The 15,152-nt window shown below is 44.2% G+C and overlaps 1 protein-coding gene across 1 annotated transcript in view; it reads right to left on the reverse strand.

Annotated features, from left to right (window-relative positions):
- Positions 1 to 15,152, reverse strand: part of LOC115120723 (laminin subunit gamma-3-like) — a 235,120-nt gene that overhangs the window by 5,508 nt on the left and 214,460 nt on the right. The window contains 7 exon segments of the mRNA XM_065018086.1: positions 520 to 659; positions 2,657 to 2,897; positions 2,982 to 3,230; positions 3,343 to 3,452; positions 11,137 to 11,239; positions 12,528 to 12,665; positions 12,815 to 13,064. Coding sequence (XP_064874158.1) covers positions 520 to 659; positions 2,657 to 2,897; positions 2,982 to 3,230; positions 3,343 to 3,452; positions 11,137 to 11,239; positions 12,528 to 12,665; positions 12,815 to 13,064 — 1,231 coding nt within the window.

A 15,152-nucleotide genomic window follows, 5' to 3' on the forward strand; every position in this document is an offset into this window, starting at 1 on the left:
TTTAGACAGGGAGTTGTGAGGGGAACGGCACCTCAGTACCTCCAGGCTCTGATCAGGCCCTACACCCAAACAAGGGCACTGCGTTCATCCACCTCTGGCCTGCTCGCCTCCCTACCACTGAGGAAGTACAGTTCCCGCTCAGCCCAGTCAAAACTGTTCGCTGCTCTGGCCCCCCAATGGTGGAACAAACTCCCTCACGACGCCAGGACAGCGGAGTCAATCACCACCTTCCGGAGACACCTGAAACCCCACCTCTTTAAGGAATACCTAGGATAGGATAAAGTAATCCTTCTCACCCCCCTTAAAAGACCTAGATGCACTATTGTAAAGTGGCTGTTCCACTGGATGTCATAAGGTGAAAGCACCAATTTGTAAGTCGCTCTGGATAAGAGCGTCTGCTAAATGACTTAAATGTAAATGTAAATGTGAGTGTGCAGTGTGTTCTGCCTGTCCTGCAGTAGCGTTGGAGAGGGTAGCGTTATCCAGGGCAGGCCTCAGGACTCTCTCTGTCTGGTTCACCATCTTATTGATGTCTTCTAAAACCTTCTCCCTCAGCAGCGTCTCCTTCTTCAGAGCAGCCTTGGTCTGGACCAGCCTTCGAGGCCACTCTCTCTGCATGTCTAGGATGGGGGATGGACAGGGGCAAGGCAGGTTGGCCACTGACATGGTTAAAGAAGTGTGATAGCAACTGACAAAAAGTGTTTTATTCTATCCTGATCTCTCTTTTTAAGAACATTTCAAGACCATTTCGAGGACAGCTTTTTTCCATCTACGTAACATTGCAAAAATCAGAAACTTTCTGTCCAAAAATAATGCAGAAAAATTAATCCATGCTTTTGTCACTTCTAGGTTAGACTACTGCAATGCTCTACTTTCCGGCTACCCGGATAAAGCACTAAATAAACTTCAGTTAGTGCTAAATACGGCTGCTAGAATCCTGACTAGAACCCAAAAATTTGATCATATTACTCCAGTGCTAGCCTCTCTACACTGGCTTCCTGTCAAAGCAAGGGCTGATTTCAAGGTTTTACTGCTAACCTACAAAGCATTACATGGGCTTGCTCCTACCTATCTCTCTGATTTGGTCCTGCCGTACATACCTACACGTACGCTACGGTCACAAGACGCAGGCCTCCTAATTGTCCCTAGAATTTCTAAGCAAACAGCTGGAGGCAGGGCTTTCTCCTATAGAGCTCCATTTTTATGGAATGGTCTGCCTACCCATGTCAGAGATGCAAACTCGGTCTCAACCTTTAAGTCTTTACTGAAGACTCATCTCTTCAGTGGGTCATATGATTGAGTGTAGTCTGGCCCAGGAGTGGGAAGGTGAACGGAAAGGCTCTGGAGCAACGAACCGCCCTTGCTGTCTCTGCCTGGCCGGTTCCCCTCTTTCCACTGGGATTCTCTGCCTCTAACCCTATTACAGGGGCTGAGTCACTGGCTTACTGGGGCTCTCTCATGCCGTCCCTGGAAGGGGTGCGTCACCTGAGTGGGTTGATTCACTGTTGTGGTCATCCTGTCTGGGTTTGATTTGATTTATTCTATTTCACAATCCATGTACTAGTAACAAAGTAATGAGAAAATATGAGTTCAAGTTCCATTCAATTCTATTCCTTCCCTTACAAAAAAACCTGTGACAAACATCACGTGAACAAATGTCACGTGGGAAAAACAGACACGTGCGTCAGACGTGGTGTCAGACACGTGTGAAGTTTCACATGTATGTAATTGGCAGGATAAGAAACCAGCTATCCCATGGGAGAAGACAGTCTAGCCCATCTGACCAAAAGGGCCAACCCTCATTTTGAAGTCGCAGGCGGGCTACCTGATCACATGACCATGACCAATCATTAACGACTCAAGTCTGCTACACTTTCAGCTCTCTCTCTCTCTCTCTCTCTCTCCCTCCTCCTTCATTTTTTGTTTTAAACTGTTCAACTATTGTCTTTCTCTCTCTTGGAGTCAACTACTCACCACATTTTATGCACTGCAGCGCTAGCTAGCTGTAGCTTATGCTTTCAGTACTATATTAATGATCTGATCCTTTGATTGGGTGGACAATATGTCAGTTCATGCTGCAAGAGCTCTGATAGGTTGGAGGATGTCCTCCGGAAGTTGTCTATGGAAGGGGGTGAGAACCCTGAGCCTCCTAGATTTTGTATTGAAGTCAATGTATCAGAAACTAGCTGTCCTCTGGCTTCACCACAGTGCTACCTTACTGAGTGGTGTTGAGGCTACTGTAGACCTATATAGCAAAACAATGTGTTTTAATCAATTATTTTGTGACGTGAATATATTTAGTATAGTTTTATTTAAAAATGATCATTTTTTACTGTTTAAATATTCTTATTTTTATTAAATTCACTGGAGAGGATGGTCCTCCCCTTCCTCACCTAAGGAGCCTCCACTGGTAGATATGTATAGGGGTAACGTGCCTAGGCATCAGGATATATGATAAACAAAGTAGCAACAGCATATATGATGATTGTATGTGAGAGGATGTGCATGAGTGTGTAGGGCCCTGTGAGTGTGCATAGAAAGTGCAAAAATATTAATAAAATACAACGGTCTATTTAGACAGCTATATAGCAGTCTTATGACTTGGGGATAGAAGCTGTCCAGGAGCCTGTTGGTGTCAGACTTGATGCACCGGTACCGCTTATCATGCGGATGCAGAAAGAACAGTCTATGGCTTGGGTGGCTGAAGTCTTCAACAATTTTCCAGGCCTTCCTTTCACACTGCCCTGGATGGCAAGGAGCTTGGCCCCAGTGATGCACTGGGCTGTCCGCACCAACCTCTGTAGCCCCATGTGATCGAGGGCGGTGCTATTGCCATACCAAGCAGTGATGCAGCCAATCAATATGCTCTCAATGGTACAGCTGTACTTTTTGAGGATCTGAGGGCCCATGCCAAATCATTTTCACTTCTTCACAACTGTACGCATGTGTGTGGACCATTTTAAGTCCTTATTGATTTGGACACAGAGGAACTTGAAGCTCTCGACCCGCTCCACTGCAGCCCCATTGATGTGGATGGGGGCATGCTCGCCCCCCTTTTTCTTGAAGTACACGATCAGCTCCTTGGTCTTATTGAAGTTGAGAGAGAGGTTGTTGTTCCGGCACCACACTGCCTGGCCACTGACCTCCTCCCTGCAGGCTGTCTCATCGCCGCCGGTGATCAGGCCTACCATCGTCGTGTCGTCAGCAAACTTGATGATGGTGTTAGAGTCCTGCATGGCAGTTGTGGGGGAACAGGGAGTACAGGAGGGGACAAAGCACACACCCCTGTGGGGTCCCTGTGTTTAGGTTCAGCGGGGCTGAGGTGATGTTGCCTATCCTCACCACCTGGGGTCGTCCGGTCAAGAAGTCCAGGATCCAGTTGCAGAGGGAGGTGTTCAGTCCCAGCATCCTAAGCTTGGCGACGAGCTTGGAGGGTACAATGGTGTTGAATGCTGGGCTGTAGTCAATAAACAGCATTCTCACGTAGGTATTCCTCTTACATGTACAGTTGAAGTCAGAAGTTTACATACACTTAGGTTGGAGTCATTAAAACTAGTTTTTCAAACACTACACAAATGTCTTGTTAGCAAACTATTGTTTTGGCAAGTTGGTTAGGACATCTACTTTCTGCATGACACAAGTAATTTTTCCAACAATTATTTACAGACAGATTATTTCACTTATAATTCACTGTATCACAATTCCAGTGGGTCAGAAGTTTACATACACTAAGTTGACAGCTTGGAAATTTCCAGAATATGATGTCATGGCTATAGAAGCTTCTGATAGGCTAATTTACATAATTTGAGTCAATTGGAGGTGTACCTGTGGATGTATTTCAAGGCCTACCTTCAAACTCACTGCCTCTTTGCTTGACATCATGGGAAAATCAAAAGAAATCAGCCAAGACCTCAGAAAAAAATTGTTGACCTCCACAAGTCTGATTCATCCTTGGGAGCAATTTCCAAAGGTACCACATTCATCTGCACAAACAATAGTACGCAAGTATAAACACCATACGACCACTCAGCCGTCATATCGCTCAGGAAGGAGACGTGTTCTGTCCCCTAGAGATGAACGTACTTTGGTGTGAAAAGTGAAAATCAATCCCAGAACAACAGCAAAGGACCTTGTGAAGATGCTGGAGGAAACAGGTACAAAGGTTTCTATATCCACAGTAAAACGAGTCCTATATCGACATAACCTGAAAGGCTGCTCAGCAAGGAAGAAGCCACCGCTCCAAAACCTCAATTAAAAAAGCCAGACTACGGTTTGCAACTGCACATGGGGACAAAGGTCGTACTTTCTTGAAGAAATGTCCTCTGGTCTGATGAAACAAAAATAGAACTGTTTGGTCATAATGACCATCGTTATGTTAGAAGGAAAAAGGGGGAGGCTTGCAAGCCGAAGAACACCATCCCAACCGTGAAGCACGGGGGTGGCAGCATCATGTTGTGGCAGTGCTTTGCTGCAGAAGGGAATGGTGCACTTCACAAACTAGATGGCATCATGAAAAAATAAAATTGTGTGGATATATTGAAGCAAATGGGTATTCCAAATGGACAATGACCCCAAGAATACTTCCAAAGTTGTGGCAAAATGGCTTAATGACAACAAAGTCAAGGTATTGGAGTGGCCATCACAAAACCCTGACCTCAATCCTATAGAATATTTGTGGTCAGAACTGAAAAAGTGCGTGCGAGCAAGGAGGCCTACAAACCTGATTCAGTTACACCAGCTCTGTCAGGAGGAATGGGCCAAAATTCACCCAACTTATTGTGGGAAGCTTGTGGAAGGCTACCCGAAACATTTGACCCAAGTTAAACAATTTTAAAGGCAATGCTACCAAATACTAAACTTCTGACCCACTGGGAATGTGATAAAATAAATTAAAGCTGAAATAAATCATTCTCTAGTATTATTCTGACATTTCACATTCTTAAAATAAAGTGCTGATCCTAACGGACCTAAAACATGGATTTTTTACTAAGATGTATTTGGCTCAGGTGTATGTAAACTTCCGACTTCAACTGTATCTAGGTGGGTGAAGGTAGTGTGGAGAGAAATTGATATTGCGTCATCTATGGACCTGTTGTGGCGAAATGCAAATTGGAGTGAGTCTGGGATGATGAAGCTAATTTCCTGATATTCCATCCATTTCGCTATGGGGTTTTGTACTGTGTATTTAAATACTGTATTCTCACCATAGCTCATCCTAATATTTCTACTACCGTAAAATGCATTTTAGTTTCACTGTTTATATACAACGCATTTTTATTAATACAGTGCATTTGGAAAGTATTCAGACCCGTTGACCTTTTCCACATTTTGCCTTATTCTAAAACACCCCTCATCAATCTACACATAATAACCCATAATGACAAAGCAAAATCCGGTTTTAGAAATGTTTGCAACTTAAATATTATATTTACATAAGTATTCAGACCCTTTACTCAATACTTTGTTGAAGCACCTACAGTGCCTTGCAAAAGTATTCACCCCCCTTGGCCTTTTTCCTATTTTGTTTCATTACAACCTGTAATTAAAATGGATTTTTATTTGGATTTCATGTAAATCAAATCAAATCAAATCCAATCCAATTTTATTTGTCACATACACATGGTTAGCAGATGTTAGTGCGACTGTAGCGAAATGCTTGTGCTTCTAGTTCCGACAATGCAGTAATAACCAACAAGTAATCTAGCTAACAATTCCAAAACTACTACCTTATAGACACAAGTGTAAGGGGATAAAGAATATGTACATAAAGATATATGAATGAGTGATGGTACAGAGCGGCGTAGGCAAGATACAGTAGATTGTATCGAGTACAGTATATACATATGAGATGAGTATGTAAACAAAGTGGCATAGTTAAAGTGGCTAGTGATACATGTATTACATAAGGATGCAGTAGATGATATGGAGTACAGTATATACGTATACATATGAGATGAATAATGTAGGGTATGTAAACATTATATTAGGTAGCATTGTTTAAAGTGGCTAGTGATATATTTTACATCATTTCCCATCAATTCCCATTATTAAAGTGGCTGGAGTTGAGTCAGTGTGTTGGCAGCAGCCACTCAATGTTAGTGGTGGCTGTTTAACAGTCTGATGGCCTTGAGATAGAAGCTGTTTTTCAGTCTCTCGGTCCCAGCTTTGATGCACCTGTACTGACCTCGCCTTCTGGATGATAGCGGGGTGAACAGGCAGTGGCTCGGGTGGTTGTTGTCCTTGATGATCTTTATGGCCTTCCTGTGACATCGGGTGGTGTAGGTGTCCTGGAGGGCAGGTAGTTTGCCCCCGGTGATGCGTTGTGCAGACCTCACTACCCTCTGGAGAGCCTTACGGTTGTGGGCGGAGCAGTTGCCGTACCAAGCGGTGATACAGCCCGACAGGATGCTCTCGATTGTGCATCTGTAGAAGTTTGTGAGTGCTTTTGGTGACAAGCCTTCTGAGGTTGAAGAGGCGCTGCTGCGCCTTCTTCACGATGCTGTCTGTGTGGGTGGACCAATTCAGTTTGTCTGTGATGTGTACGCCGAGGAACTTAAAACTTACTACCCTCTCCACTACTGTTCCATCTATGTGGATAGGGGGGTGTTCCCTCTGCTGTTTCCTGAAGTCCACAATCATCTCCTTAGTTTTGTTGACGTTGAGTGTGAGGTTATTTTCCTGACACCACACTCCGAGGGCCCTCACCTCCTCCCTGTAGGCCGTCTCGTCATTGTTGGTAATCAAGCCTACCACTGTTGTGTCGTCCGCAAACTTGATGATTGAGTTGGAGGCGTGCGTGGCCACGCAGTCGTGGGTGAACAGGGAGTACAGGAGAGGGCTCAGAACGCACCCTTGTGGGGCCCCAGTGTTGAGGATCAGCGGGGTGGAGATGTTGTTGCCTACCCTCACCACCTGGGGGCGGCCCGTCAGGAAGTCCAGTACCCAGTTGCACAGGGCGGGGTTGAGACCCAGGGTCTCGAGCTTGATGACGAGCTTGGAGGGCACTATGGTGTTAAATGCCGAGCTGTAGTCGATGAACAGCATTCTCACATAGGTATTCCTCTTGTCCAGATGGGTTAGGGCAGTGTGCAGTGTGGTTGAGATTGCATCATCTGTGGACCTATTTGGGCGGTAAGCAAATTGGAGTGGGTCTAGGGTGTCAGGTAGGGTGGAGGTGATATGGTCCTTGACTAGTCTCTCAAAGCACTTCATGATGACGGAAGTGAGTGCTACGGGGCGGTAGTCGTTTAGCTCAGTTACCTTAGCTTTCTTGGGAACAGGAACAATGGTGGCCCTCTTGAAGCATGTGGGAACAACAGACTGGGATAGGGATTGATTGAATATGTCCGTAAACACACCAGCCAGCTGGTCTGCGCATGCTCTGAGGGCGCGGCTGGGGATTCCGTCTGGGCCTGCAGCCTTGCGAGGGTTGACACGTTTAAATATTTTCCTCACGTCGGCTGCAGTGAAGGAGAGTAATGGACATACACAAAATATTCCAAATTTGTGAAGTTAAATGGGAAAAAAAATGACTTAAAAAAAATATATATATATAAAATAATAATAATGGAAAAGTGGTACGTGCATATGTATTCAACCCCTTTGCTATGAAATAAGAAATAAATAAGATATGGTGCAACCAATTACCTTCAGAAGTCACATAATTACTTAAATAAACTCCACGTGTGTGCAATATAAGTGTCACATGATCTGTCACATGATCTCAGTATACAGTATATACACCTGTTCTGAAAAGCCTCAGAGTCTGCCACACCACTGAGCAAGGGGCACCACCAAGCAAGCGGCACTATGAAGACCAAGGAGCTCTCCAAACAGGTCAGGGACAAAGTTGTGGAGAAGTACAGATCAGGGTTGGGAAACAAAAAAATATCTGAAACTTTGAACAACCCACAGAGCACCATTAAGTCCATTATTATTATTTTTAAAGAATTTGGCACCACAACAAACCTGCCAAGAGAGGCCCGCCCACCAAAACTCATGGACCAGGCAAGGAGGGCATTAATCAGAGAAGCAACAAAGATACCAAAGATAACCCTGAAGGAGCTGCAAAGCTCCACAGCGGAGATTGGAGTATCTCTCCATAGGACCACTTTAAGCCGTACACTCCACAGAGCTGGGAGTACGGAAGAGTGGCCAGAAAAAAGCCATTGCTTAAAGAAAATAATAAGCAAACACGTTTGTTGTTCGCCAAAAGGCATATGGAAGACGGGATTCTGGTCAGATGAGACTAAAATAGCATGTTGAAGTTTTCAGTTTTTTGTTTGTTTCACAATAGAAAATATTTTGGGAGTCGTGTTGTGTAAATCAAAAGATACAAACCCCCCCCAAAAATCTATTTTAATTCCAGGTTGTAAGACAACAAAATAGGAAAAATGCCAAGGGGGGTGAATAATTTCACAACCCACTGTATGGCAGCGATTACAGCCTCAAGTCTTTTTGGGTATGACGCTACAAGCTTGGCACACCTGTATTTGGGGAGTTTCTCCCATTCTTCTCTGCATATCCTCTCAAGCTCTATGAGGTTGGATGGGGAGCGTCGCTGCACAGCTATTTTCAGGTCTTTCCAGAGATGTTCGATCAGGTTCAAATCTGGGCTCTGGCTGGGCCACTCAAGGACTTTCAGAGAATTGTCTCAAAGCCACTCTTGCATTGTCTTGGCTGTGTACTTAGGGTCATTGTCCTGTTGGAAGGTGAACCTTCACCCCAGTCTGAGGTCCTGTTCGCTCTGGAGCAGGTTTTCATTAAGGATCTCTCTGTACTTTGCTCCGTTCATCTTTCCCGCAATCCTGAGTAGTCTCCCAGTCCCTGCCGCTAAAAAACATACCCACAGCATGATGCTGCCACCACCATGCTTCAACGTAGGGACGGTGCCACCACCATGCTTCAACGTAGGGACGGTGCCACCACCATGCTTCAACGTAGGGACAGTGCCACCACCATGCTTCAACGTAGGGACGGTGCCACCACCATGCATTTACATTACATTTAAGTCATTTAGCAGACGCTCTTATCCAGAGCGACTTACAAATTGGTGCATTCACCTTATGACCTCCAGTGGAACAGTAGTGCATCTAAATCTTTTCAGGGGGAGGGGGGGTGAGAGGGATTACTTTATCCTATCCTAGGTATTCCTTAAAGAGGTGGGGTTTCAGGTGTCTCCGGAAGGTGGTGATTGACTCCGCTGTCCTGGCGTCGTGAGGGAGTTTGTTCCACCATTGGGGGGCCAGAGCAGCGAACAGTTTTGACTGGGCTGAGCGGGAACTGTACTTCCTCAGTGGTAGGGAGGCGAGCAGGCCAGAGGTGGATGAACGCAGTGCCCTTGTTTGGGTGTAGGGCCTGATCAGAGCCTGGAGGTACTGAGGTGCCGTTCCCCTCACAGCTCCGTAGGTTCAACGTAGGGACGGTGCCACCACCATGCTTCAACGTAGGGACGGTGCCACCACCATGCTTCAACGTAGGGACGGTGCCACCACCATGCTTCAACGTAGGGACGGTGCCACCACCATGCTTCAACGTAGGGACGGTGCCACCACCATGCTTCAACGTAGGGACGGTGCCACCACCATGCTTCAACGTAGGGACGGTGCCAGGTTTCCTCCAGACGTGACGCTTGGCGTTCAGGCCAAAGACTATAATCTTGGTTTCATCAGACCAGAGCATTTTGTCTCTCAAGGTCTGAGAGTCCTTTAGGTGCCTTTTAGCAAACTCCAAGCGGAGTTTGCTAAAAGTCACCTCCCTGACCAAGGCCCTTTTCCCCCCGATTGCTCAGTTTGGCCAGGCGGCCAGCTCTTGGAAAAGTATTGGTGGTTCCAAACTTCTTCTATTTAAGAATGATGGATGCCACTGTGTTCTTGGGGACCTTCAATTCTGCAGACAGTTTTTGGTGCCCTTCCACAGATCTGTGCCTCGACACAATACTGTCTTGGAGCTCTACGGACAATTCCTTCGACCTCATGGCTTGGTTTTTGCTCTGACATACACTGTCAACTGTGGGACCTTATATAGACAGGTGTGTGCCTTTCCAAATCATGTCCAATCAATTGAATTTAGCACAGGTGGCCTTCAATCAAGTTGTAGAAACATCTCAAGGATGATTAATGGAAACAGGATGCAGCTGAGCTAAATTTCAAGGGTCTGAACACTTATGTAAACAAGCTATTTCTGTTTTAAATTTTTTTTTTGCAAAAATATTGAAAAACCTGTTTTCACTTTGTCATTATGAGGTATTGTGTGTAGATTGTGTGTAGATTGATTTGTGTAGTTGTTTGACATTTTACTGCATTGTTAAGAGTCAGTAACATAAGCATTTTGTTGCACGGGTTAAAACATCTGCTAAACTGTTTTGAAAGTCAATTTGTTTCGAAATCATATTGCTGTTTTTGGCTGTACAGATTATGTATTTTGGATGTTTTCAGTGTATTTTGAATGCTTTCAGACAATGTGATGATTTTTTTTGCACAAAATAATTACAAAAAGTAAACTTGAGTTAAATGACTAAATCTGAGATCGCTACTTTTAACGTGTAAATATAATCAAGAAGGAGACAGAACGCTAGCTTCTCTAGGTTAAGTTACCTTTTTATAGAATTTCATATGTAGAAACTACTACATCTGAAAATATGGTTTCATATGTGAAACATAGGCTCAACATGTGAAACAACTATTTCATTTGTGAAAATTCAATTTCACGTGAAAATTAGATTTTGACAATTGAAGCTGCAAATTTGACATGCTTTTATTTGTAAGGGTTTATATTCAGACTACCCTGATGAGATTTCTTTTAAATTTGATACATTTGATATTGTTTTTATAAACAGTGAATATATTGTTGAAATGAACTAGAGGCTGTGAAACTCAGAGTGCATTTGAGGCTTTGTTATTATTTCCGACAATCACAGCTGCTCTTCCTCCCCTCACAAAATGGCAAGGGGAGCTTAACAGGGAGAAACAAACGGTTACATTTGTGTTACATTTGTTTTTCTAAGCATTTTGATATTAAATTAGAATAACTCCATGGGCTGATATTGCAGTGATGGGAATATGAAAACGAAACAAAAAGTCTGAAATATAAAACAACAGAAAAGGAAACAGAAATAGAACATGCTGCAAACGTCACCTTCCAGTTCTCTCCGCAGGGCGATGACCCCTGACTCCATTTCTTTCCCTGTCACCACCGATGACAGGGCCAGGACCTTTGACCCCTGGGCATGAGCTGTCAGCTGCAGAGGGAGGTACCAGGGATAGAGAGAGAGTAGGGAGTGAACCTCACAGAACCTCAAGAGTTACACATCAGACAGCACAGCATCCTGACTATGGGGTCACTGACTGATTTGACGCAGAAGCATCTACCATAGTTCTAATAAAACAATTGAAATAAATAATTAAGGAATTCATATTTTTCAGATGGACGATAAAAGTACTGTAAAATGTTTTATTATAATCTTTCTTATTATCTGTAAATGTTCTGCTTTTACTCCACAGCAGGGGTACGCGCAATGCCGTCAGTGGTTCTCTGTCTGCATTAACAAGAACAACACACAGGTCTTTCCATGATTGTATGATTTTTTGTTTACGGACAATGTCAAATGTGATATAGCAAAGCACCTGAATGAGTGTGGTCTGCAATTACGCAGGTACTTTCCAGAAACAGATGACACAAACAACTGGATTCGTTATCCCTTTCATGCCCTGCATCCAGTCCACTTACCGATATCTGAACAAGAGAGCCTCATCGAAATTGTAACAAGCGGTTCTGTGAAAATTGAATTCAATCAGAAGCCACTGGCAGATTTCTGGATTGGGCTGCGCTCAGAGTATCCTGCCTTGGCAAATCGCGCTGTTAAGACACTGATGCCCTTTGCAATCACATACCTATGTGAGAGTGCATTCTCAGCCCTCACTAGCATGAAAACTAAATACATATGTGTGTGGAATACCTGTGGAAAATTATTTAAGACTGAGACTACAACCCAACATTGCAGAGTTATGTGCATCCTTTCAAGCACACCCTTCTCATTAACCTGTGGTTAGTTATTCACAATTTTAGTTGAGAAAATAAGGTTTTAAATGTAAGATGGTTAAATAAAGAGAAACATTATTGATTATTATTATATTATTATTTGTGCCCTGTTCCTATAAGAGCTCTTTGTCACTTCCCACGAGTTGGGTTGTGACAAAAACTCACACATTCTTATGTTTAATGAATGTTTCGTATAGTGTGTGTGTGTGGCAGGCTTACAATCATGGCAAAAACAACATTTGAGAGTGCACTGACCCTGGTGCTAGAGGGGGTATGCAGCTGGAGGTTGAATGTTTGAAGGGGTATGGCACTATAAAAGTTTGGGAACCATTGCTCTACAGGATATTGAATGGTATGTGGATTGTGTGTACATTCTATTGTCTATTTTTGTCAGTATATACTGTTTATTGCTGTCAGCAACATTTCACCAGGTCATATTCCTGGTACATGTAAATGTTAGCTGTGCAGATAAAACCCCCTCTACCTTAAATATCCTTTACAGCAGCCATGTTGTTGTGAGCGGTCTGTATGCGAGGCTCCATCTCCTCTCTGATCTTATTGACCAGCTCATCTTTAGACTGGACATTAAACGCCAGCTCAGCTGTCCTGTTGCTTAGCTCAACATCCTGAGGAAAGGGGAGAACAGCTGTCATTCATTCATTCAGACATTCAGTCAGTAATTCAGTCAGTCAGTCAATAAGTCAGTCAGTCAGTCAGTCCATCAACTTGAGAGTACAATGAGTTCTTATTACCCCTGACCGCGGTAGCCACTGACCTCTGATTGATTGGCAGCCGGTGCGAGGCTGGGGTCTGATTGGATGTAACCCTGTGTTGGTCTGAGATCTGATTGGTTGGTTCCTGATGTGGATTTGGGCCTCCTCTGGGACAGCTCCAATAGGGAGAAGGTGAGGTTTCCTAGGGCAACCAAGACATCAGCAGACTCCTCCTCCAGAGACAATTGATTGGCTAGAGTCCTATTCACTTGGGCAGTCAGATTCTCCTTTATCTGCTGCATGTCTGCCAGTCTGAGAGAGAGAAAGAGAGATAACGAAAGAGAGCAAGAGAGAGCGAGAGAGAGAATGAATGAGCGAGAGAGAGAGCGAGAGAGGGGAGGGTGTTAGATCATTCAGTGTTTTGATTCTTGACACACTCGCATGCACATACACACACACGCACACGCACACAAACACACACAATCAATCAATCAATCAAATGCATTTATAAAGCCATTTTTACATCAGCCGATGTCACAAAGTGATATATAGAAACCCAGCCTAAAACCCCAAACAGCAAGCAATGCAGATGTAGAAGCACAGTGGCTAGGAAAAACTCCCTAGAAAGGCAGGAACCTAGGAAGCAACCTAGAGAGGATCCAGGCTCTGAGGGGTGGCCACACATCCTCCCACACACACCCTACTTCACACACCCTCCCACACATACCCTTCCACCCATGCACCCACCAAATTGTTCTGAAAGATTACGATTAAATCCCCAGAAGCAAGCAGACTAGTGCTGGTATGAGGGTAATCAATTTCTTGTCTCCTGCCTGCTCCCATCGTGGCGTGGCGTGGCCACCAGAGGTTTTTGCATGGTTCCGTTGAGCTTTGGGGGTAATCCTCAGTTCAATCTCATGCTAGGAGATGCTGCTCCCTCCATGCTGCTCCCTCCATGAAAGCAGCCCCAGAAAGCAATTAGCTTAAAGAGGAGGGAAGAGAGCTGTTCCCCTGTGGACAAATGTCTTATTTTCATAACTCCAGTGTAGCCTGGAGTTATTTAGCTAGCATTCCACTCCTTGCTTCTTCTTGTCATTGCAAAAGAGACTGTCTTTCTGCAATCTTCAAATATGAACATTCTATCATTAATGACCTTGAGGAGATCAGAGGATTTGATCCTGATTCGATAACCCTCATAGCTATCATCCAGTCACAATGTTTATGCAAATTAGACTGATAGTATATTTTCCTAACTTAATTCATGAATTTGATTGGAAACATTCTATCATTGGGCCTTCTGATGTAATACATTTAATTGTAAACATAAACATTGTGCGTGGGGAGAACAGAGGATTCCCGTTTTTTGCATTTTTAACACCAGCCCATACGATCACATCACACCAGAGAAGCTCTTGCCATTCAAACTTCCCCTCCAGTTCATTGTGAACGCTGTAGCCTATTTTATACCCAGCAATCAAGAGCAAGGTACTATATACAATACCAGTCAAAAGTTTGGACACACCTACTCAAGGTTTTATTTTTTATTTTTACTATTTTCTACATTGTAAAATAATAGTGAAGATATCCAAACTATGAAATAACACATATGGAATCATGTAGTAACCAAGTGTTAAACAAATCAAAATACACTGCTCAAAAAAATAAAGGGAACACTAAAATAATACATCCTAGATCTGAATAAATGAAATATTCTTATTAAATACTTTTTTCTTTACATAATTGAATGTGATGACAACAAAATCACACAAAAATTATTAATGGAAATCAAATTTATCAACCCATGGAAGTCTGCATTTGGAGTCACACAAAACTAAAGTGGAAAACCACACTACAGGCTGATCCAACTTTGATGTAATGTCCTTAAAACAAGTCAAAATGAGGCTCAGTAGTGTGTGTGGCCTCCACGTGCCTGTATGACCTCCCTACAATGCCTGGGCATGCTCCTGATGAGGTGACGGATGGTCTCCCGAGGGATCTCCTCCCAGACCTGGACTAAAGCATCCGCCAACTCCTAGACAGTCTGTGGTGCAACGTGGCGTTGGTGGATGGAGCGAGACATGATGTCCCTGATGTGCTCAATTCGATTCAGGTCTGGGGAACGGGCGGGCCAGCCCCCAGGTGGTGAGGGTAGGCAACAACATCTCCTCCCCGCTGATCCTCAACACGGGGGCCCCACAAGGGTGCGTTCTGAGCCCTCTCCTGTACTCCCTGTTCACCCACGACTGCGTGGCCACTCACGCCTCCAACTCAATCATCAAGTTTGCGGACGACACAACAGTGGTAGGCTTGATTACCAACAACGACAAGACGGCCTACAGGGAGGAGGTGAGGGCCCTCGGAGTGTGGTGTCAGGAAAATAACCTCACACTCAACGTCAAC

This window comes from Oncorhynchus nerka, linkage group LG4 (assembly GCF_034236695.1).
Source record: "Oncorhynchus nerka isolate Pitt River linkage group LG4, Oner_Uvic_2.0, whole genome shotgun sequence".
Classification (NCBI taxonomy): Eukaryota; Metazoa; Chordata; class Actinopteri; order Salmoniformes; family Salmonidae; genus Oncorhynchus; species Oncorhynchus nerka.